We start from the raw sequence: 24,975 nt of genomic DNA, 5'->3' as shown, positions 1-24,975 counted from the left end.
TCCAATGTGAGTAACTATACCTTGTCTCTGCCCGTCATCCCTGTAGCCCCAGCTGAAAGAAACACTTTCAGTTCCTATTCTAAACATGGTGGCTGGTGGGAGGTGTTACACATCTGCTGCATTTGAGTGGTGCATGAAGCGATTACTGTACAGAGCAGGTTGCAAAGAGCTTTGGTAAGGCACTGTTAATTATTACACATAGACAACGACACTTCACAATTGCAGTAAGGCTTCATTCCGTATCCTGCATTATATTCATTCACACTGAACTCTCCTGCTGACATGAGGCCTTCAGTAGTAATATGTTGCAATTCATGTCATGTCCCATCCTGTTTGTGTTACCTAAATGAGACCCTTAATTATATCTAAAGGAACCACTGTGTTTTAGCCAACACAGAGATCCTATTTAATAGACACTTTCTAAGGTTACTATAAACCTCTAGTCCAATGGAATAGGAAACACCTTAGACAAATACACAGGAAGAAAACACAGTGGCCCCAGGTTCACATTTTTATTTCCATGTGATCACTGTTCTCCACCCCGCAGCCTCTCGGTTTACAGAGCCCCACGGGACATTTCATTGCAACATCATGAACCTCTTCCTTGTATAGGAAACCCCTGATGGGCTCATAGCGACCGAAGGTATGCACGCTCAGAGTGTATCAGCTTGCCTCCATGAGGCTCAGATTGCCAGGGGATGACAGTTTACTTGATAATGCCAGGTGCATAAAGCTGCCCGATTTTACCTGCTCCTTCTTTGGACACTGGTGACGGCTAGGCTCTGCCAAGGTAATCTTGCCACGCAGGTGGGGTGGGGTTGCCCGGCAGAGTGAAACTGACATCTCCAGCACTCCTCACCTCATTGAGCAAACACGCAGCTCCAACGGCTTCTACGGGATCCAGCTCCTGCTGCAGCGGGTTTGCCAGCATGATGGACCAGTGCATGTGATTGATCACAGGTGGCCAGCAAATTTAAATGGAAAGCTCAGAGAGAAAGCGTTCGGAACGGAGGAGCACTCACCTCACCCCGCCATAGCTACCAAACAACACTAACAGAGCATGACTGGTGTGATTCAGGTACCAGAGCAAAGGTTTGAAAGGCCAGAGAGCAAAACGGAAGCTGTGAGAGAGAAAACAAATGCCCTCACCTTGGATACACGAGAACTAGAACCAACAGGGTCCGACCTAGTGCACATGTATGGCAAGCCCGTGAGCAAAGGAGGTACAGTCCAAAACAGCAAGAGAGAGATGAGATCTGGATAATCAGAGCTACATAAGAACACCTCGGTTTTCCAAATAGACAGGGAAACTCCTGTAAATATCTTGCACAGTAGATGCCCAGAAAGCAGAGAATGAGACAATTCAAAGTGAAAGGGCAGATGGGGTTAGCACCATATGCAAAAAGCTGTGAGACTACCCAATTTCCTGGGCTAATCACAGGTTCTAGTTGTTGCTGCTCCAGTATAATGTATATTTATTTGAGAAGGGATCCCAAAGCCTAGGACGCAGTGCTTGCCTTCCTACATGTCTCCTCCGAAGGCCCCCAAGTGGAAGAAGCAAAAGAGCAGGATTTATTGGAACTGGAAACCCAGGCACGGCAGCGGTTAGAAAAGTAGTTCTTGTGTCCTTTGATGGAGTCGTTAGGTGCTTAGAATGAACTTACCTACCAGTAACCTAATGCAGTAGGAAGCTTCAGAGCACCAAGTTGTAATTCCTGACTAGCCACTTGATGGCGCTCAATGCCTACAGGTGTTCCAGAGCAGGCGCCATGGGATTTTCACCACACTTTTTTTGTGACATCACCTGGATCCCCTCCGTACCAACCCTTCACACGAAAGGGCAACATACTCACGGAAGGGTGTTTTTACAAGACTCTGCCAGGAGAGAGAGACCCCATTACAAGTGCGGTTCCTTCGGCTAGAGTAGTGGATTGCGGCAACTCTGCCAAACTCAGCCCATGCCGGATGATACCAGCATCCGCTACCTCCCATTCAAGCGTGCATTCTCCAACCCACCCTGGACTGAAATCTGCACTGCTGTTAGATGCATTCATTCAAAACGGTAGCTTGAGAAGGGACCTAAAAACACTGAGCCGGCGGCATGAAAGCAGACAAGTCACTTCCAAGAGACTTTGAAGGACAGCCTACAAAGAAAGTCTGGAGCCATCTTTGCCGGCTGCAAGTTCCTCAAAATAGCATGTTAGCCTATGCTCCCTAACAATGCTAACTCACAAGACAGCTCCCCCCCATGCCCCATTTTCTCCACCTTCATAGCCCTCAGCGACTCACATGAGCAGAGTGGCCCAAACTCTGGCCACAGGTCTGGGCAAAGCTTGCCCAGGATTCTGAACAGTAACGGCTGTATAGTTTGACCCATATCTAATTATACTGCCTCCAGAAATAGATCCAGTGCTGGAGCCTTCGAATTCCACCTGCCCTGCTGGGTGGGGGCTCTCTGGTTTGTTCCCACGGGCTCTCCGGGCTGCACAGCGGAATTTCCCCACCAGCACAGTTGGAATTTTAGACCTTGGAGTACCGTGATGGGATGTCTACACAGAGATCAGGCTACAGCTGCCTCTCCAGGAAAGCATCTTAAGCTGCTTCAGTGCATCTACGCTTCACCAACAGGTGTGCTGGCACCCAAGGGTTCCAGTCACCTCTTTTGGACCTGGAGGCCACCCAGCACCTTGGACTGTGGCTGGGAAGCACGCCACTCAGCCAAAGGCTGCCCAGCCTGTTCTCCCAGCAGAGGGAAGGTGGGTTTGCAGCGAGAGAGGCAATGAATCCCCCCCCGTTTGGTGCAATTCACAGGTAGCTCTAAACAGTGGAGGAAGTGGATAAACCAGTGACCGTGCCTCCTTATGCAGCAAAACCCCAGCTTCCCCCAAGGTCAGGGGACATTCGGGCCCACAGGATACTTGAGGGCATGGGAGGTGAATGTCAGAGTCCTAGAAACACTGCTCTGTGCCTCAAGCAGTTCAGTATTTGAGCAGAAATGAAGAAGAGAGCAATGGAGGCAGCATTCCTGCAGCAGGAGTGTCACAGGAGACACCCGGGGGCCAGCCAGGGGAGGGAATTCCTTGCTTCTTTAGCAATTTCGGACAATCTGCTGGTAACATGATCCTGCAGAATCGGATCAGCTTGGCAAGGCTGACCACAAGGCCCAGTCAGAGACACACGGAGATTAAGTGTCTTTTGGGCATGTGTAGCTAGGTGCGTCATCCACCTGGACACAGTCCTCCACCTCTGTAGAGCAACATTTGTTAACGCTCCCCCGCTTGCCCACTCCTGACCTGAAAGGCTCAGGTTCCACAGACTGTGTTGTTCAAATCGTCACCAAAATTGCCAGCCCCCTTCGCTGCTTCCTATCACATTATACAGCAATGACCGGCCTGCTTTGAGAGCGCTCCAGCGAAGAGCTGTGCTCTTCTGTTACAGCCCTGGGAACGGGCAGCAGCTGGCATTCTGCTGGTGTGGTTGGCATGAGAGAACCCGCCTGTACCTGCCTGCAACCCAAAGCTGGAAAGCCTGAGATTAGCTCCTCAATTCACTGCTCCAGCCTCAGCTCCAGTCGGGGAAAAAACAGAACTTGAACTCAAGACTTTTTCTTTTAAATAAAAAATGACCACATACAAAACAACGGCTGCAGTTAAGAGAGGATGCAAGTCGGAAGCCCAGGGTCTGATTCTCTTTGTACATCAGTGACAGGTGTAACTGACACAGGGGTAAGATCCGAATTTGGTTTAACTTGTGCTCCCGTAACAGCCTGGGAATTGGCTTCACTTTCCCATCAAAGAACCTGAAAGACGTGTAAAGTAAAACGGCAAGTGACGTCTTTCAACAGATTCTTTCTGCCACTTTTGTGTTGGTGCCTTCCTTGCTTCGTTCCTCTTTTCTAGCCTCGGGCCGCATGAATCACAGCAGCTTAGACTCAGGCCTTGCCTTGCCTGGGATTTGGAGGTGTGGCGTTAGCTATAGGGGAGCCGAGACCGAGCTCGTGCTAAGGTACAACTTGCCTTGTCTTGATTAGACTTTAAAAGGGGCTGGCTAGAGGAAGCAAGCTGACATGATCTGACATTGCACCTTTAAATTGTGCAGGCAGATGCAGACGAGTTGCGTGAGCTGAGCTGAGGTCAGTCACACGTTGGTAAGTAAGTGGGCCAGGGTGGGGGTTTGAACTGGTGTGACACAACGAAAGGAACGGAAAGCATCAGTCACGCCAGTTTTGACTCTTGGGCTCTCTCCCCTCTGAATTCACCCCTGCAGTCCCAGGAGATGAGTGGGCCCACAAAGTCCCCGAAGGCAGAAGTTCGGCAGCGTGTGACACTAGCCAGAATAACTGAGGGGCTACACTGAGTTAGAGAAGAGGGTTTGTGTGTTTGGACCTGAAACAAGCTTTAGAAAGAGAATCTACCTCCACCTTTCGCCAACACTGCCCTCAGGGAAGGACGGTCAGTGGGGCAGGCTGAGATTCCCATTGCTACTAGGCGGGAGGCATTTTAGGCGAAGCAGCATTTCTGAGAGCAGCACCACTTGCAGAAGCTGAGCAACTCCCAAGATCCCACAGCTGAGGCGGCAAAAAGTCTCAGTTTCCTGCCAACTTTAAGATTCTGCATCTTTAACTCTTGAAAGGCTGTGAAGCTGCTCCCACTGAAGCTAGCGGCATGGGTTTGGCATGAACCTGGCCAGGAGCAGGAGTCAGAATTCACGTCTCCTTGCACTTATACCAGTGTGATCAACCCCGCTGCAGTCAGTGGAGTCCTACTATGTGAGGACAGGCCAGCCAGGAAGCACCGTTTGCTGCTGCTTCCTGGAGCATCATCCAACTGCCTTCTTGTGAGGTGGTGCCAGCGTTCCCAAAGTAACCAAAGATCAGTAGAGAGCTGTTCCCCACATAGGGCTGGGTCAGCAGGTGCTTCGTTAAGTGACAATGCAATCACCACACAGCATACACACAACACACACTTTTTGCTTTGTATTGGGCCACTCCTGATGGGCCTCTTCTCCCTCCTGCCACAGTCCCAGAGATAAGAGACCCCAAACACTCTACCCATTTTGCACCATCTTGGGCAGTTTTATTGTAGACACCCAGACGCTTCCAACCAGACCAACGTAATCTCTGGAGCGATCCAGAGGAGCCTCACGTTGGGACGGGAGTACCTTGGGAACGTCTCAAACCATTTCAGGGCTCTGCAAAACCAACAGGCCTTTTAAGTCCCCTCCCCCAACCCCCCGGAAATTTAAACCCGCGAGTCCGGTCCTTGAGGTGACTCAACTGAAATAAACGTGTTCCATTTGATATCAGAGGAACTAGTGCTCTGTATCACGGATCACGGAGCACCCCAAGAGCTCAGCTGGCAACAAACAGTACTTGTCAGTTCACCTGAATTCTTCCTCTCCCTGTCTTTACACTGCTATTTTCAACCCTGCTATTAAGAAGTATGGACCCGGCAACACCTGAGTCCGTGCTGCACTTTTGAACCTACTTGTCTGAACGGCTACAAGATGGGTGTGTTCACCTCTGGCATTAAGTGGAATCTCCAGAACTTATTTTGCTCCCTTATTTTTTTTCTCTCTTTTTTTTTTTTTTAAAAACCCCCAATATATACGTGTGGAAGTCCCCAGCGCACGATGTCAATTACAAATAAAGCTCAAAGTAAAAACGACATGGTCCAGACGGTTCGTATCTTCTCTTCCTGCTTTGCCATACAAGGCCCCACGGCCGGAGGGCGGCTCCAAAGGTGAGTTGCAGCACAGCTGCAGGTCCAATGTTCCTTTGCGTCCTGCGCCGTGGCGGGCTGAGACCCATTACCGTCGGCAGATAATCGCTCACCACACCCGCAACAGCGTCCAGGCCAGTGGCTACAGCTTGGTGTTCCGGTGGAACGTGGCCCCATGGGGGGAGGCGTACGTTGGCTGGTTGTGCCATGTCGAAGTAGGGTATAACCTGTGCCGCAGCGAGCTGTCGTAAGATGTAGGGTAGCGCACCAGGCTGGCAGTCAGCGGCCGGCAGAGATCAGAGGACTGAGCGGAAGCAGATAACACGGGGCCTGGAAAGGCAGGGACGACAAAGGGGCTGACGGAGATGAAAGGAGAGGACTGGCTCTTTAAATGGTCCGCAGGGGAGCCAAAGTTCACCGGGAACCTCAGCATCGTCCCTTTGTAAAAGTTCTGCCCAGCAGCAGAGGGGAGCAGTGCTGGGAAGCCAGGGCTTGGCCCCACGGCCTGGGGCTTGGCCAAGCCCTGCGGGAGACTCGGCGACTCACCACACTTGTCCTTTGGCTCAGCTCCCTTGACGAGAGGAGAGACGGCCTTTAGCTTCTTCCCATGGCCAAAGCCCTCCTCTTCCAGACCACGTTTGCTCCTCGGCCCAGGGCCTAGGGCGGGGCTGCCCACTTGGCTCTGAGGGATGGGCTGGACAAGCCCGCCATTCTTGGGCAGCTGGGGACTGGCCTTGGCAAAGCTGGTCATGGGCAAGACCCAGCAGGCTTTCTCACTGGTGAAGGGAGAGCCTCTGCTCCCCCCAGAACCGCCTTTATGGAAGGCCGAGGGCCGCTGGCTGTCCCCGCTCCATGAGAGCGGCGCCTGGCTCGCCTTGCGCAGATCTTCTGGCTGCCTCACGCCACTCTCCGCATCCTCCTGCCTCCTCCGAGGGGGGTTGGCTGGCTGCGGGTCCCTGCCCAGCTGCGGGTAGATGGAGAGAGACTCTGGGAAATCCTTGAAGCCAGAAAAATACTCCAGGGAGCCCCGGAGGGGATGGCAGCTGACGGGTTTCAGAACCTCATGGAAGCGGCCAGTGAAGATGGCGGGAGCAGGGGAAAGGTGGCGCCCTGAGCTCTCGTCCTCTGTCCTGGGAAATATCTGGCTGCCTCTGGGGCTCAGAGACCCCTTGGGGCATGCCGCCCCCTCCCCTCTGTTAGAGGGGTGTGACAGGTCGCTGGAATCCTCGCCCTCCGGCCCAGGGCTCCTTCCCTCCTTGCACTGGTGAATGACTGACGGCCTGTGAGAATCAAGCTCCGGGCTGGAGCAGGGGAGGCCTACAGACCTGGCTTTCTTGCCTTCTGGGCAATGGCTCAGGTGTCTCTCAGGACAGTGCAGGGATTCGGCCTTGCTCACCTGAGCCAGCAGCTTCTTCTTGGCCAAGGGAGACATGATGCCTTGATTCCCTTTGAAGCAGAAGCTGGAAAAGAGCGGTTTGTGGGCCTCGGAGCAGCCATGGGCCCGGCAGCTGTCGTGGCAGCTCATGGACGGCTGGCTCTTGGCCACGTCCTTGGTGTTGGAAAGGAGGAACCCCTCCGCTCGGTCTGCTGGTCGGCTCCGCTTGGGGCCGTCCATCACGGCCTCCCGGTCCCGTTTGGGAGTGGAGGAGGCAGCCGGCTTCACCTTCTCGGGCAAAACCTGCAACCCAAGGGATGCGACCATGAGAGCTGGGAAAGGGCTGAGCGCTCCCGTGAGCAGAGCCAGGCGAGCGTCCAAGGGGACGCAGGGCACAGCCCACGCTCAGCTGCTAAATGCAGAGGGGAGCGTCCAGCCTAGCCCCACCCCCAGGGTCAGCAGCTCCCCCATCCCCACAGCCGCTGTAGTAAGAGCTTCCCATCTTACCCCATCTACCCAAACTTCTAATTACAGCTGTGTGGGTTCCAGATCCACCAACCTGTCGGAGTCTGTCCCCCCCAAGCCCCCAAGCAATGGGGGGCCAGCTCTCACACCCTCCTTTGTTTTCTTCCCCCCGGCATCCAACCACATCTGTCTCCTCGCTGCTGCCCCACGGTCGATCCCACTTATCTCCACAGAGAGGCGCCTCTTCCAGCCCAGTCCCTTGGCCCCCCAGGACCCCCCCGTGTGTGACACCAGCATCTCTCCTTGCAGCACGAGCTCCGTCACGAGCCATGGGCTGGAGGCTGGCACGGAGAGGCCCTGAGGAGGGGGTACCCCGGCCTGGCCCAACTTGGCACAGTCCCGCACCTGCTCCCCGCTTTTCTCTTTCTTGACTCTCTTGTTCTTCTCGGCTGCCTCATCACCCTGGTCCCCACGGGGCTCCCTGGAGACCTTGTACTGCTTCCGGGGCTTGGCTGGGGGCAGCGGCTTGTCATCCTCACCCTTCAGGTGTCGCACATACGGGAGGACCAACCTGCAGGGCAGAGGCCAAAGGCGTGAATCGGGGACTGGGGCCCAGAGGAGCCTGGTTCCACTGACGCGCAGCCCCCGCCCTAACCATGACGCAGTGCAGATGCACGTGGGGGGGTTAAATACACCACCACGCTAACGCCCTCGGCCGCTGACTGCAGCAGCCCACTGCCAGAGGACTCGGAGGGGCCAGAGTCTGCTGGGGGCACAGCACAGCTGTGGCACTAGGACCACGGGGCAGAACCCATGTACCTAGGAGGCGGCACCAGATTTCAGCATGGCTACGCCCTAGCAGGGTAAGCAGTATCCTCAGGGACCTGCGTGACCTGACAGTCGGGCTGCTCTGCTCCACTCCGGTCCCTTCCATTGGAGGGTGCCAGAATACCCCGCACACGACTGCCATTCCTGGGGAAGGTCGGTCTCACCACCGTTTTACAGAGGGGGAACCGAGGCACAGAGCAAAGGGGCAGGGCTGGCCCGGGGTAGCCAGTTTACGTGGGGGGCGGGCACAAGAGAAGCAACAGATGCAGGGGTGATATTTAACAGAAGCCTCTGGATCGAAGAGCAGGAGCTTCTGCTGCTTGAGCGAGAAGAGGAGCAACCAGCCCAAACCTCCATGGGTCACAAAGGAGGGACAAACCCCCCAGCTATGCTGGTGTGGGCCCCACCGGGCTCTCAGCACCAGAGACGTGGCCGGTCCCCCCGACAGACGTCGCAGCCTGGCTGGCTGGCCAGGCAGGCGGACACTCGGACGCCGGCAGCCAGCTGGGGCGAGGCACCCAGGGAGGGCTGGCTGCGGCCCGGGCCCGTACCTCTCGTAGTGTCTCCGGGTGCAGGTGGCCGCGCTGGTGCTTCCGGGGCTGCCGCCCAGCTCATCATACACGTTCTTCCAGAGGCGTCTTCCTGTGACCTGCGAGAGGAGCAGAGCATGAGACCCCCTGGGGTCCCCAGCTTCGAGAAGCACCTCGTACAGCGCGCCAGCGGGCAATGCCCTGACCCGCCGGGAGCACAAAAGCATGGTGACGTGCCACTGCTGCCGGGAAGGGCGAGGCCCTGCCCTGCCCTGCCAGCACAGGAGACTGGGGGCCTGAGCAGGGCTGGGGGGCTGGTAACAGCAGCTGGGGATCGGGGCGCGCCCACAGGGCTGACCACAGGTTCTATGCTAGAGCAAGCAACCGTGGGCCAAGGCTGTCTGCCCTGCTGATGGATGCTCACTGCACTAACACGTACCACAGGGCACCTGGGCGCCCTTGGGATTGCATCCAGCCCTCCATGCAGCTTCAAGGTGGGGCCGTGGCTGAGAACGGGAGAGGCCCACCAGCACCAGAGACCACGGGGCCACCCGCTTGGATCCAGCCCAAGGCTCGGGCTGGTAGCTGTGAGCATCACACTTTGCAGCTGGGGAAACCATGGCACAGAGCGCGATCTAGAACAGAAGCCAGGTTTTCATTCCAGCGCAGCCCTGGTGTATGGAGAGACACCTCGTCAGCTTCAGTGCAGGGACCTCCTTCTGTTCTGCTTTGTGCCCCCAACCCCCCTTTCCCTGTACAGCAACCAGCACTGCACTGGGGAGCCACCCCGGGCTCTAGGTGGCTTCAGCAAGGAAAAAGTTAAGTGACGGGAGTAGATGAGACTAACTGGACCCATTCCCCTCACCCCCAGGTGGATCAGCTGCAGGGAGCAGGGCTGAAAATGCCATGTGCTCCACGTCCCATGGCCCGTCCTGAGCCGGAGAGCCCCGCCTGCGGGTTCTGGGCGGCCTCCGCTCCCCAGGGTGCTCCACACAGGTGCTGGCGCCAGCAACTCGCATTGCTGCCGTTCGTAGGAACAGATGGGGCGACGGGGAGGAAATCAGCTGAGCCAAGCAAAGTGCCAACGTGAAGGAAAAGGTTCTTTCTGCAGCAAAGCCTCCCCCTCTCTCTCCCTGCCCATTAAATCCGCCAGGGACAGGAAGATGCCAGCGCCGCTCGGGTCGGAAAGATAAATCACCAGGTGCCTGGTTAACTCTCTCCTGCTCAGGATTCCTGGCAGGGGGGGCTTTTAAAGGGCCAGTGCCAGGACTTTGCATGCAACTCTTGCTCTACGGGGTTGACCAGCTCCATCCCAACAGGATCCCAACTTCCCTTTCCCTGGCTACAAAGGTCTCCTCTCTCTCCAGGTCCAGCACCGTGCTGTGGTTTGTTCATTGCACTGCACGGTCTGCCCCAGTAAGCAGCTGTGTGCACCGTCCTCTGCCCCAGGACCTGAACCGAGAACTTCACTGAGAAGGCCCTGCCTCTCCCACTCCCATATGGCACCTCGCAGGGAGGGGCGAATCAGCTGGGCCACCCCAGCTTTGTTCCCCAGGGACCACGTTCAGCGCTCTGGGCTTGACTCTGACTGGAAGCAGGGCCGAGAGACTCTGGGAGGTCTCTTCTCTGCCAGGGTGCCCCGTCCCATTGCTGGATCATTGCAGCTGAGACCCCAGTTTGAACGGAGGCTCGGATAGTCCCCCCCCATCCTCTAGCCCATCCTGCTTCCTGCTGCTGCACATAGCAATATATTTAAGCTCGGGAGGAAGCCGTGGCCTGCTTGGCTGAAGAGCTGACCCTGCATAAGTAACAGGGTGATCCCAGAGGAATCCCTGCCCCCGAATACAGTCCCACTCTCTTCTTACCAGCTCATAAGCACCCAGCTTCTCCACGGCTTTGTAGATCTTCCACAGGTTAACTAGACAAAGACAAGGCCCGGGCAAGGAGTGAGGGCAGGTCACTGGGCTAACGCTCCCCGACACCTGTGCCAAGGCATCCCCCCCATCATCAGCAGCCCTGCCAGCTGGACCCTTGGCGGTAGTGAGAGAGCAGTGCCCCTTGGGTTTACTGGGAGCAACGCGGGGCACGGTGGCCCCGCAGGGGATGTAGCGGGAGCGCTGCCACATCTGGCTTTCGGGGGGTGGTTAGCCAAAAGGAAGATCACCGCACTGCCAGGGTCCCAGTGAGCACAGAGACGCCACCTGCCCAGCGGAGGCCCCCGCTGGCCCAGCCACGGCGCTGGCACAGACCAGAGCAATAAGCTTCACCACGCACTGTGGATTTCTCCTCTCTCTCTCTCTCTGCATGCCCTGCTGGTGGCAGCACAAGGCTGAAGGCCTGGCACCCCGCAGGACAGTGCACAGCGCAGATAGCCTCCGCCCCACCTGGGAAGGGGCATTCGGGTCACCCTTCAATTGCTGTGAGCCACCCACACGAGGATCCCGGGAGCAGCCAGAGCTGCTTCCTTTGGGCCACTGAGTGGTGCTACCCGCGCACGGCCCTGGCAAATTATTCAGCCTTTGGGGTCACCCCCAGTCACAGACTGGCTGTTACAAGGACGTGCACTGCAAAGGATTCTGGGCCCCCTCCCAGCTATGATTCCCAGTGGCCGAGCGCTGGGCTGCGGCAGGAGGAACACAGCGACCCGTGTGCTCTTTGCCGCGGACGCGCGAGGTGAGCGGACGCACTCTGCTTGAAGCCGAGATGCGGCACCCTCTCGATGGGGGTGTGCCGGTCCTTCATGAACTTGTAGAGATTGACGAGGAAGGCCTGCTCCTCCTCCTTTTCCCTGCTTGATGCCTGCTCCTCCTCCTCCTCCTTCTCCTCCACCAGCCTCTTCTCTGCTTCGGAGCTGCTGTCTGGCTTCGGTGCTGGCGAGTCCTGTGGAGAGAGGCGGCCAGGCAATCACCAACTGTGGAAGGGAAGCCGAAGGAGGGGACCTGCCTCAGCTCACACAGCGAGTCCGTGGCAGAGCCAGGAATAGAACCCAGGAGTCCTGGCTCCCAGCCCCCACTCTACCCATCGGACCACACTCCCCATCAGAGCCAGGAATTGTACCCAGGAGCCCTGATTGCCAGCCCTCTGCCACTAGCTCACCCAACTTATTTGTGTTTGCCACACAGAGCCAGCTAAAGCCTTCCTGAATCCCCAGAAGGCTGCATTTGTGTGCAGGGACTATTTTAATTCCTTAGACCTCCTAGATATGCACAGCTGAGGAGAAGCAGCAGCTCTCCCGGCCTAGCTCATGCTCGCTTCAGAACAGCTGTGCAGGCTGGAGTGCGAAGATGCAGGACCAGTTGCACCCTCGGAGTCCCTCGGCAAGGAGTGAAACAAGGCAAGGCCACTTCCCGAACAGCAGCGATGACAAAAGAGTTACTGAAGCCTCAAATTTTCTTGCCTCCTTTCAACCTTGCACACCCGTAAGCACATCTGCACGGCGGAGAACCGGGAGTCAGGACTCCTGGGTTCCACTCTCATCCGTGGGGCTTTCACCGAACGCCGCGCTGCACCGTAGCACTGCTCTAAACGCCACTGGGAGGCGTTTTGTGGTCGGAGGCATTTTATTAGCTCCAGCGAGTTAACAGCCTTGTGCAACTAGAGCGCGCGAGCCACAGTTTATTATTCTCCCAGCTGGGAAGGCAGCCAAGTTGGTCAGAGCACTGGAGTTGTGTGAGAACACGAGGAACGGCTTCCAGGAAAACAGAAGGGCAGAAATTCTCTCTCTCTCTCTCTCAGCTAAAAATGTTTCTCGTTTGTTTGTTCTACATTTTCCGGAGTTATAAAACTTGTTGCTATTTTTGGGCAAAGCAGCTGCTCAGCTCCCAGCACTTTTTCTTCTTTCTATTCTTTTAACTGCTTGTGACAGACGTGTTATTTTAGCTGCGGGGCTATTTCTGGCCCTCTTTTTTCTTTTTTAAACCCCAGTGAATTCAGAGCTGGGGCCTGGTGCGTGAGCGAGAGACCTGGCCATTCGAAGCCTCTGCCACCAGGCAAGTTTCTCAAACACACACAGCACCAGCACGACCCACCCAAGCCTGCCCTGACAGGATGGGACTGTCGTCCAGGGCACGAGACGTGCTTTGCTGCTTGTAGACCATCTGGTCCTCACCCGCTCTGCCAACCCTGCCCACTCAGGCGGGCTGCGGCAGTGATTTCAGTGACGGGGCCACCTGCCTGCTGGAAACTGGATGGAGTGAATGGACCACTTCACCAAACTCTTGACACCACAACTACGCTCAGCTGGGAACCAGTTTTGGTCCCTGCGGACGTGGACTGGATCCACACTGGTGGCCTGGAAGGTGAGAAGCACAGTCCGCAATTGAGGGCTGCCCAAGACATGCTGCACCTTTGAACGGGAGCAGTGTTATGGTGTGTCCTGCCGTGGCTGTCATCACAGCGCTAAGGGGAAGGTCTCTGTCATATCCATCTCATCTCTCTCCCCACCACAATGGAAGGCGCCCCTTAAACATGCCCACAAAGACACAGGGCGTCCCACGTGTGCGTCCATAGTGCTCGGGGAGATGGCGTTTTGACAAGAACCAGTGTACCCCAACAGTGAAAGACCCACACCCACCCCATGGCTGCAACCCAGGAGACCTTTAAATTGACAACGTGACAGCCCCTTGGAAGGTGCCGCGGCCACAAGGCCATGGATCAGGCCCTGCAGGAAGGCAGACGCCTACAAGTGACAGGAGTTAAAAACTCACAACCTTCCACAAAGGAGAAGCCACAGGCCTCTGGTGAGCTGACAGGGCATCTTCTCCAAAGCAGACAACGGACACGCTTCCTACGGCCCACACGCTCCACGCCGTGACCACCACTGGGGCGGGCGCACTCCTGCAAGCCTTCCACCGAGCAGCACGGAGCCAGGTGCAGTGAGCAGCACCCGTGATTATGTGCAGTGCTCCATGCGACACGGGGCAATGCTCACAGAGACAGAGACAGCCGACTTCCCCAGCTGCCCTTTGCCCATTTCCCCCTCACTAGTTGCTGGGCTCTGCGACTCCTCTCTCAGTTACGCAGACAGGCCATCTGAGCATTTGGTTTCTCTTTTCGGTCGATACCGTTGCTGGAAATGGTCTCATCTCCCCAACTGCACCGATTCCCGAAACCGTCTCTAAGGGAGATGGGCGCAGCCTGGCTTCTGACTCCCTGCTGTCTTAAGGGCAGGTGCCATCTCTCTGTTCTGAGTCTGTACAGCGCCCTGCACCCTGGGGTGTTGGACCATGATGGGGGCACCAACGGGCTATGATAATACAAACAAAACAAGCACCACTGGCTCTTCCCTGGAGGCCTGACTTTTGTTCCTTTACAATGTGTCATTTTCCCTTCATCTAGAATAAGAGCGAGACCGACCCAAAGTCCAGGGCTGGGTGTTAATACAGACGTCCTGAACAGCGCTCCTGATCGGGGTGCGCTGGTAACAGCTTCGAATAGCCTTTAGCGCCTGTTCTGCCATCAAAAGGAAGGAGACACATTCCCCCAGTGCTAGGCTGCACAGGGATCACTGTGTTGCTGTCCCGCCTTGTCCAAAAGCAGCGCAGCTATGGACACGGGTACTCAAATAACAAAATACCCCTCGATAGCGTCCTTTGCCCGAGGAACTCACATCCCTCAGAGGGTTCAAGCTCGCCATTCCCATCTCACAGAGAAGGAACAGTGCCCCGAGAAGCTCCAGTGGGAGGCAAGGAGAGAACTTCACGTTGTTTCTCACTCACCGCCTGGTCCAGCAGATCCACAGCGCTCTGGCTCGACGCAGGTGCAGGCTTCTCAGCCTCGGCCTCTGCCACAAACCCCAGCCCAGCAGCCTGCTGGGACTCGCACTCCTCCATGATGGATGTCTTCTTTTTCCTCTTCCCTTTGAAGCTGGGTGCTGTGTCCGAGGGAGAAGACAGAGAAACTTTTGAGAAGCGAAGGCCCCAACAATCATGCAAGTCAAGGAGAGGTTCCCTCCTGAATGGGAGCTGGGTCGCTGCACACACCCAGCAGTGAGACACCATGGCTCCCCTTGGTAGCCAGATAGATGCATGTACTAGGGAATACACTGGATCAGTCACTCAATTGCTACAGTGCTCCAGTTTCCAGCATCTGTAACCCAGGATCCAACCTTCCCTCCCCTCCCCTCAAACATAGGTGCAGAGCTGGATCCAGCCTCCCCAGCTCAGGCCTCTCCAACTGAGAGAGACCCGGATGCCCAGATTCGCACAGCCCTGAATTCTGGGAACAGTCATGCTACACGCCACCCTTCCCAAGGGAGGTCCTAGCTCCTGGAGCCAGAACTCCAGAGAGGGGCACTCTTCAGCATCGGACACACCAGAGGGGCCCAGTGCCCCCGGATTGGGTCTGGTGACAAGCAGGCTTTCCAAGAACAGAGCCTTCTGTGACGCAGGCATCTGCCTCGCTTCCTGTTCGGAGACGTGCCGTGTTTGTCAACAGCTCCCGCCGGTGGGCCTGCCTGGCCACCGCTTTCGCTTTCAGGGTGGCTTCCTGGAGCCGCGGGAGCCGGTGCAGAGCTGTGAACGCTTCCCCACTTCAGCCACATCCGTTCCCACCAGACGCTCTGCTAACTGCCTCTGGCAGGTGTCTCACTCTCCCTCCAGTCGCTGAGGAGGGATGGGAAACCCCCCCAACCCCAGCGAGCTGTGGAGAGACCCTTCCACTTCCCCAGTCGGCACCGGAGACAACGCAAGACATGGGGACACTGCAGCCCTGACCTCTCCTGCTAGTCCTGCCAGGTCGAACCCTTCTTCCTCTCGGGATCTTCAACAAGAGCCCCTAGAAGCGAGAGCCACTGGGTGGCCACCTCCCTCCACCCCCCAGCAGTTAAATACTCCTCACCACTTCCCATCTGGATCATAGACGAATCCCTACCCCTCCAAGTCAGCAGTGGGGTAGAGCTGGGAACACTGCCCTGTACTTCCCCCTTTCGGCCTATTGCAAGCATTTGGGTCCGCGCTGCTGCTAATCCAGCCAGAAAGTCATTGACAATTGAATTACAAAAAAGTCATCTCACGCCTGACCGACCGAGCGGGGAGTCGGCGGGAAATTCCCAGCTGAGGGCCAGGCCAGGGGAAGCACAGCCGGGTCACTGGCAGAGGCATATTACTGTAGCCTCTAGAGGCCACACTGAGACCAGGACCCCACCGTGCTGCAGACACTTATCCGCCCCGAGGAGCTTACAATCTTCTAAAGAAAGAGAGGGGAAACTGAGGCCCTGAGTGGAGAACGGACTCGACTAAGGTCACACAGCAGGACAGCGGCAGAGGACCCAGTCCCGCGGCCCCTCCTCGTGAGCCGTTCGCAGGGAGGGTCCCTGATTGTCATAGCGGGCAATGCACGGCTGCCACCCCCCCGTCAGAGCCTGGGCCGGAACTTGCCTTTGGATGGCAAGCAACTCCCACACCTAGGAAGTGAGGGGCTGGGAACCACGCGTGCTGTGCTGTGAACTTGAGGGCAGAGGCCCCGCCCCGCCTTTCAGCACTTGTGGGATTCATTCCACCTTGCATAACTGCTTAATATAGTTTCTGTTTACACAACAAGGAAGGAAGAGAAAACAAACAAACACAAACCCCTCCTACTCTCCACTTCTGCTGGTGCCAGAGCCCCCCACAAGCAACATCTGCCGGGCAGAGGTCACCCACTGCTCCAACAAGCACCCGCTCCCCAGCTGGGGGGCCGGCGGCTCGGAACCGGAACCAGAGCCAGTGGATCAGAACCAGGCCACATCAGTCTCCCCTTCTGAAATATCCACTTCTCCTCCTTCCCTTTCAAACAACAACAAGCACCGATGTGTTCCCAAGGCTCTGCCCCTGAGCCTACTCCAGCTCATGTTTGCGGTGTGCCGTTCTCAGCCCCACGGGGTCAGCGAGCTCATAAAACGCTTTCACATACTGTACAAAGGGGAAAAGAAAACTGGCCGGTTTAATGTTCTCTGGGCATGAGATCACCACGCACGGCAGCCAAAACAAGCCCGGCTTCTGAGAGGATTACTGGACAGGATGACAACTTTGGGAAACAGAGCAGAGAACAGCTTGAGTCTTTTACCCGGCTTATGGCAGGAGCCATTGTGGGGGAGGGAGGGAGGCTGAGAGTCCACCCCCCCCCCTCCTGCGGGGCTCATCAACAAGGCACAGAGAATGGGCAGAGAGCGGGACGAACAAAGTCATCCCAACCCCGCACTCGGACACAAGAGCACAGCTCCCAAAAAACCAAGGAGACAAGTGCAGGAGTTTTTGTTAATTACCCAGCAAGCCGAACACCATCGGTTAGGGAGTTCTCCTAACAGTTACACCGGACGGCTGGATCACGGCTTGTTGTTGAGCCGTGGCCCCCTCGCCTTATATATAAAGGGCAGCCCCCTGCCCCTGCTGACATTGGAGACATCAGGGGGGTTGCACATGAAGGAGGGAGAGCACAACTTGGCTCATACCATGTGTAGGAATCTGCCCCTCTGCTCCGCACCAAGTCCTGCTGCTCCCCCTTCATTCTTCCGATGCAGATCCCAGCAGTTGTCCCCCTCCCCCCGCCTTTTCCTATCATGACCTAGACCAGGCTACACTGTTCTTTGTTTCATGACAGTTGGGATGCGTCTTATCTGGGTTGCAGCACTGAAAAGCACCTGTTTTTTCCGCAAGGCAGCTGCGCAGAGGACCCTGGTTGGCAGTTCTACTGGGATGGCAAAATGCCTAGTTCTGAGCTGCCCTTTGGCAGGGATGGGGGTTCACACAGATTATGGAGGTGTCCCTTCCTCTCCCAGCACCCTCCTCCCACCAATCCAGAGAGGAGAGCTGGGCATGCTGCCCTAAACCAATTCTTTATCCTCCCATCATTACTGGATTAATGTCAATACCACAGCACCTCATGTGATGGGACAGTAGCATAACCACAGTTTTACAGGTGGGGAAACTGAGGCACAGAATGGGGACAGGACTCACCCAAGGTCACCCAATGGCAGAGCAAGAAACAGAAGCCAGTTCTCCAGGCTCCAACCCCTTCAGCCACGAGATTACCTTGCCACAAAAAGAAACCCTTAAAACAAAAGCAGCCCAATCTTGCCAACAAATCAAAGACTGTCAGTACAGACGAGCAGAGAGAGAAAGCAGCAGGGCGCCAATGCCAGCAAGGCAGAAAGTGCAGCAAATCCATTTCCAAACTTCAGGGAACACAGAAATCAGAGATGGCAATGACCCATGAGCTCATCTAAACCCTACCCAAGGGGGGGGCGGGGAGTGCCCAAGCGCATACATGTTCCAGTGCTTAAAGAAAGGGAGGGTGCGTGTAGACAAATGCGATTTAACTAAATCCCCAAAGAAAGCCAACTCCAATCTTACCGGGAACAGCAGGGGCCATTGGTATTTGGGATTTTTTGGTTCAGACTTTGCCAATTTCCAGAGTCATTCTCACACACACGCACTCCACCCCCGCGACCGCACATTTCTCTCATCCACACGAGCAAGATCTGTGCGTGCGAACACGCTCGCGTGAGCCCGGGGCAAACGGGAACGGCTCCGCTCATCTAGCCGGGCCCACCGGCTCGCAAAAACGTTCTTGAAAAGGTCAAACCATTTCTTGGCTCGGAAGGAGGGGCCGTTAGCATCTTCAAAGCAGGAGCGTGAGCCGCTTTCGGGAAATGACAGAGTACAATGGAACCCGAATTCTGCGTACACACTGTACAATACCTCCGCTTAACCCCTTGGAGGCCGTGACGGGGAAGGGGAAAAACAGCCAGATTCTTCTGGGAACCAAAGAAGAAAAAAAAAAAAAAGAGGCTGTTGCTGACAGCTGTCATAACAAATTAGCTGAGAACAGCTAAAGATTACAAACCACAACAGGAAGTGGGATGCCAGCACCGAACTCAGCCCTGAAATTTACCAACTCGAAAGAAAAGTGTATTTCGCGATAAAAAGTTACTGGGAAGCCCCCTCCGGCCAGAAACTTTTCGAACAGCTCCCCCCGCCCTTCTGAAGAACCTGCAGCTTAATGCGGCTCGGCTCCGGTGCCGTGTGAACGGCGGCAGGCTCTGATCACCCCGGGGCGGCGGGGGAAAAGAGGCGAACCCCCGGCCGCGCCGCAGGGGCAGCAGGTTTCACCGTGAGCGGGGGCCGAAGGCGGCTCCCCCCGAGCCCGGACCGGCCCCCCACAACTCACCCCCGCCCTTGGCCCCCCCCCAACTCACTCCGGCCGCCCCCCCATAACTCCCCCCCCAACTCAACTCACTCCCGCTCCTCCGACCCCGCCCCCCCAACTCACCGCCGCCCCCCCAACTCCCGCCAGCCCGCCCCACGCGCTCGGGAGGGGGCCCGCCCTGTCCCGCCCGGCCGGTTCTTACCCATCGCCCGCAGCGCCGCGGCCTCAGCGCCCGCCCGGCCCCCGCCGCGCCGCCCGCCCCATGCGAGACTCCGGAGTGTCCGGACTGAGCGCGAGCGGCGGCAGCGAACTCGCTCCCTCGCCGGCCAGGCGCCCCGCCCCCGTCCCGCCCGCCGATTGGGCAGCGCCGGCCGCTGGGCGCGGCGGATTGGACAAAGGCGCAGTCAGTGAAGGCCGCCGGGCCCGCCCCCTGGCCGCACGGGCCCCTGGGAGTTGTAGTTCGCAGCGGGCGCCGCTCTCCCCTCAGCCCGTCCGGAGCCGCGGGCGGCGTTACTTTGCCGGGCCCGGCCGCGGCCCGCCTGCGGGGCTGCCCCGTTGATGAGCTCCCGCCTCCGGAGCCGGGCCCGGCCCAGCGGCGGGGTGACCTGGGGCGCGGCGCCGGTCAGGCTGGCTGGGGCGGGGGGTTGTCCGGACCCCGCTGCCGCCCTTCGTCCGCCAGGTCCCAGCCCGGGGCAGGGGGCGCTGGGGCCGGTTCCCGAGGCGCGGGGTTCTCTCGCTCCGGAGTGACACCGGAGTGGCCGCGTGAGGGTCAGAGCCGCGGGTAACGGAGGAGACAAGCCGGCCGGGGCACGCGACGGACACCCCGCACGTGAGCTCCTCCTGCCCGGCCCCGAGCGCGGGGAGACACGTGCGAGCTCCCGGGGCAGTGCTCGGCGCTGTCCCCCGGCTGCGTGCCATGGCCGCGGGCCGGGCTGGGGCACGGATCCGGGCGGGAAGGGCCAGGCAGCCGGTGTGGTGCCTTGGCTTGGCGGAGAAGCGAGGGGAGGGAAGGGCTGAGGGCTTGGCATGAAAACTCTGGGCCTGAATGGCAGGTGAGACTGGGGTTTACACGGGGACCAGTTACAAACCAGCGGCTTTTCAGGTCTGGTCCTTTAACCCTCGCACTCACTTCCAGGGCCTTTGGAGCAGGCCCTGGGGGCATGGCTGCCTTTCAAATGCAGCATCCTTTAGTCTGCCCTTTCTGTCCATGGGGTCTGACAATCATTCCCTGTTGCTCTTCCAGCCTGTTTCAATTCTCCGTTTTCTATTCCCTGCATTTGCAGATAGCCCGTTGGGTTCTGGATATAAATTGCATCTTTTCCCCTCTGGCTTCCACTACCTTGTGGAGAGGACGTCATTTAAACTCAAAGTAAGGATATACAGTAGAGTACAGTATGCCAGCTTTTGAATCATATGCTCAAATGACAACCAGTGAGGAGCGCTTAGCCCTGAAAAACAGAAAGACTTAAATACGGATTCACTGAGTGGAAATAAAAAAAACGAATTGATTTTAACCTTGGCTGAAAATATCCACTAAACCCCATGGCACCGCCAGTGGAGTCGCTCGGGGGTCTCAAGTTGCCAGTGCTTGTAATGCTGTGTTGCTAAAATGCCCTGTAACATTCTGGAGTTTTGCAATGATCTTGAATTGCCTCCGTAGTCTCTGTTATGAAAGAACGCAGCAATTCGCCGCAGAGGCTTTATTGCCTTCACAGTGGTAGCTGGTAGTTTAAAAAAAGTACATTCAAAAATAAAAAAATCTAAGCAGTAGGGACGCAGCTAGGCGTGAGGCCAGGTATCCACTTCAAAGTTTTGCCCGGCCGAGCTATGTCAGTGAGGGATGTGAGTTTTCACAACATTGCTGTGCCAACAAAAGCTCGAGTGGAATGACAGTTATACTGGCAAAAAGCACGTGTGCTGCTGAAGCTTATTTTGCCCAGGGAACTGTTATAAGCTATGCCACCAAAAGCCCTTTTCTGCCATTATAAACTGTGTCTCCCGTGAGAGAGATCGCCAGTCTGCTTATACCAGCCACGCTTTGAAGTGTGTACAAACCCTGAACATAACCTCCAGCAAGTTCAGCAAACATACTTAAGCATATGCCCAAATTGAAGCGTGTGAATGGTTCTCCTGCCTTCAGTAGGACGACTCACATACAAGTGTGGCATGTACCTGGCTGACTCTGGGCCATAGAGTGGAGGAGGCTGGCGAAGGGACGGGCAAGGTTACAGTCAGGGATGGATGGATGGACTGAAAGAGGCTGTGATGTGTGTGTGTTTGGGTGGGAGGGGGAAGGGGAGAGGACAGCCTGCTTTATATAATATTCCAGCTGTGGTTGCGCTAGCTCACATTTTGTTTTGTGCCGTGTTACTGTCATTGCAAAAACTTAAAACGAAAGGGTTGCATTATTTCCTTTCTTTTGGGTATTATTGTGAAAAAACAGGAAACGGGAGTTGTGCTTTTCTAAGTACAATAGCACAGGAGAGGAGGAGGCTGGAGAAAATATTCTACTACACATGATTGTAACTGATCAGAGAAAGAGGACAGTAGAAGAAGGGCTGCGGTGTTAAGGTACAGTGAGTGATTCATACTTTTTATGACTTCCTTCTCTTGGTTCAAATAACCCCTTCCAAGAAACTTTCCTACAGTAATCCTCCAATGAGCTGATAAGATAGATAGACATAACGCTAGTGACAGAGACAGATGGGGCTTGATTTTCTGGGGTGCTGCACACCTGAAGCGCCCCGTGAAGTCAATAGGAGAGGAATCTGCTCGGTGCTACTGAACATCTAGTCGCTAGATGACCTAGATAGAACATGATGGGTAATGCGGGATATAGGTTTTGTTGGACTGAGGTTGGCCACGTTACTCACGTGAGGCAATGCAGCTGTACACAATGGTTCTACAATTTATTACATGGTTCCTCAATTTATTATGAATCCAGTCCTGCTGTGTGACCTCAATTCTTATTGATGTCACTGGGAGTTAAGGCAGGCAACACCTTGCAGGATTGGACTGTACAGTATGTGGGTATAATCCACACGTATGAGATTAGATAGAGAAATAGAGAATGAGTGAGGTCCAGACACTAGGAAAGCCCAGGACTGGATAAGCGGCCACATGGAGTTAACTATCTAGCCACATGGGGACTCGAGTGAGGGATTTACTGGCAATCAGTTTCTGACTGGCACTATCAGTAAAATATCGCATTGTAAGAGGGACAAGATGGTGATTTCATGCCTGACTGTTAATTATTCTTTTAATATAATAAAAATGAATAAACCCTTGCTCTTACATGGTGTTCACAGTTTCCAGAGGATGTAGAAATGTAAATTAATTGGAGACACTGTGGTGAGAAAGCTAATACTGGGCCTGATCCAAACCCGCTGAAGTCAATTGATTGACTCATTGATTAATTTGGACTTTGGATCAGGGTCATATTGGATAAATTACCTTTCAGTCTCTGTATTCTGTCCTTCCTTCTGTCTGGAATAGCAGGATTGGTTTCCAGACCACAAAACGGTTCTTGCTGGGCTTCTCTGATCACAATCAGTGTTGTGTTAATCTCAGCCAGGCACTGAGATTTTAGAGCAGAGGGGATGGTTTCTCATAGCTAAGCCTCAAGTTTGAAATACCTGGACTCCTAGGAATTCCAGGCTTGAATACCAGTGGAACTGACTCACCCTTTCCTCCGACATGTTGGAATTTCCTTTCAGTTTGTGATGTGAGGGTGTTTAGGACAAGATCTTGATTCGGAGGCTCTTTGTGGTAATAACCTAACCCAGTATTGATACTGTGTTTGTTGTAGTATTTGAACAACTGAGAACAATGCTTGGCATGGATAAAGGGCCCGTTATCTAACTGCTCTCAAACACAAACAAAATTGAACCAAGCCATTCTCAGGCTGTGGGGAGCCCCCGGATGAAGTCCCTTCCTGTCTGGTGTGAATGAAGACCGAGGGGCTAACAGTCACAGTCACGCTGCAAACCACCAGCTGCAGCCTATATCTCTGCCCTGCTGGACTGAGCGCTCCTGTAAAGGGTTCCTGCCAAGTGCTGATCTGAAGAACTGTTCCCCTCCAAGTCCCTGAGCAATGGCTTTCTATCCTGGGGGTTTGTGATGTCATTTCTGTTGGAGTTAAAGCTCCACGGTGGCCATTGTTTAAATGCATCTCCTGTGCAATCAGAGACTAAGCCAGCCCCCTCCTCTGACCCCTGGAGACACCTCTGCTGTGATTTTCCTGCAATGGTGGGGGGTGGTGTGCTGTGACCGGGATGCACAACCCCTGTGTGGTACAAAGACCAGCTCCACAGGGACTCTACACAGTGGACAGAGGGAGGGGTAGCACCGGAGTATCCACAGGGGCATGGTTAATTTATCCATCGATTTATCTATTGAGCACCCATCCATCCACAGGAGGATCCTTCCATCCCTCCGTCCAGAGGAAGATCCATCCATCCCACACATCACCATGGTATCTGAATGCATCACAAGAAAATTAACTGGCAGAGTGTCCTCCCTATGCTGAGATCACATTAGGGGGCTCAGGGATACTTCAGGGACTCGTGTAAAGAAGCCTCCAGGCATCCTTTTCCTCTTCCCCCCATGTATCTCCTCAGTACCTGGCCCTGCTACTTGAGCTGGGTGGAGAACTTAGCTCTCAGCGCTAGGAAGTTTTCAGAGATGTTCTGTCCCTTTGATGCAGATGTACTACATTTCCCAGAATGCATTGCTCGTAGGAGGGGTGGAGTCAGCCTTAGAAAAACACATGAGTGTAATTTCTCGTTAAAAAAAGAAGAATCAAAGCATCAAGCATCATGTCTAGGAATAGAATGGGAGCATTGCCAAGTTATTACAGAAGATGAGTAATCCACTTAAGTCATTCCTCTAAACACCATTCCTTGTAAGAGAATTAAAATATCAGCTTACATCACCGAGTGCAGCTCTTCGCCTGGATGAGACGTGCATATACGATGCGAAAGCATTACACTGGGATTGCAAACATGAGTAAGATCTGGAGGGCAAATGGACAGCCCCTTCAGGACACAGATTTCAGAGCAAAATATGCGCCTGCTTTTAAGCAGCAACAGCTGGACATAACACACACTTGAGAGATCCACAACTCAGAGAGAAATTAGAGGGTGGCTTAAAATAATTAAATATGTTTATATTGCCCCTTCTCTCAGCATTTTTGAGAACCTGCACCAGGTTTTGTAATTGACAAAGCCAAAGGCCATAGGACGCTGAGGGCAGAGTTGTCTCAGAGGCAATAATGAACTTTAGCTCTTACATAGCACTTTTCATCACTAACCCAAAGTATTTCACCAAGGTCAGCTTCATCATTACTCCCAACTTTACAGTTGGGGAAACCGAGTCATAGAACACAGAAGTATTTTACCCCAGGTCAAACATCAGCAGAGCCAGGACTACGACTCTCACCTTCCAAACCCCAGCTGGTGTCTCATGCATTAACTCCTGTTGCTTCTTTAGAGCGGAGCTGTGAATAGAGCACAGAAATCTTTGGGGATATTCTTGGGAATCAAACTCTCCTAGGCCCCTCGCTGGTGTGCATCAGTGCCCCTAAGTTACAAATGTTCAGGCCAGCAAGTCTCACACTCACCCCTGTTGTCAGAAAGCAAAAGCCTTGTGAACACTAGTGGAACTGTTATCCTGATCAGGAACTGGACCGGCAACCTCCAGGGCTAAAAGCACAGGGTGGTACAGTTTGAGCTGAGGACATGCTCCTAGAGCAAACCGCTATAAGAGAACTCATCATCTGTGGATTTGGCACAGAAGGTGACAACCTACTCAATAGTGACTTATCCCAAGTGTGTATTCACTGGATATGCCCACCACAGCTCTTCTTATTGCCTGGGTAATAGACTAATTGAAAAGCTACCCATTTTCATGGATGAATTGCAGAACACACCAA

The 24,975-nt window shown here is 55.0% G+C and overlaps 1 protein-coding gene and 1 long non-coding RNA gene across 3 annotated transcripts; one reads left to right on the top strand and one right to left on the bottom strand.

The window, feature by feature from the left end:
* Positions 1-5,050: 5,050 nt before the first annotated feature.
* On the bottom strand, positions 5,051-19,353 carry ARID5A (AT-rich interaction domain 5A). Of its 2 annotated transcripts, none has more exons than XM_067540279.1 (7): positions 19,246-19,353; positions 14,636-14,790; positions 11,606-11,798; positions 10,784-10,836; positions 8,940-9,037; positions 7,966-8,131; positions 5,051-7,398 (listed from the first exon to the last, which is right to left on the bottom strand). In XM_067540279.1, exons 1-7 carry the CDS (start codon positions 19,247-19,249, stop codon positions 5,863-5,865), a joined length of 2,205 nt encoding a protein of 734 aa, XP_067396380.1. In that variant the 5' UTR covers positions 19,250-19,353; the 3' UTR covers positions 5,051-5,862. The 2 variants fall into 2 exon arrangements, with proteins under 2 accessions (XP_067396380.1, XP_067396379.1); XM_067540278.1 differs by lacking the exon at positions 19,246-19,353 and adding an exon at positions 18,596-18,772.
* LOC137147885 (uncharacterized) lies at positions 19,341-24,937 on the top strand. Its single transcript, XR_010918384.1, has 4 exons — positions 19,341-19,872; positions 20,327-20,412; positions 21,487-21,614; positions 22,852-24,937. It is a non-coding gene; the product is annotated as an uncharacterized lncRNA (long non-coding RNA).
* Positions 24,938-24,975: the final 38 nt, after the last annotated feature.

This window comes from Emydura macquarii, unplaced genomic scaffold (genome assembly GCF_026122565.2).
Source record: "Emydura macquarii macquarii isolate MOO-44397 ecotype Brisbane River unplaced genomic scaffold, CSIRO-AGI_Emac_v2 contig_573, whole genome shotgun sequence".
Taxonomy (NCBI): domain Eukaryota; kingdom Metazoa; phylum Chordata; order Testudines; family Chelidae; genus Emydura; species Emydura macquarii.
The sequence above is the reverse complement of the archived record's forward strand: the minus strand, read 5'-3'. Positions and strand labels throughout refer to the sequence as shown.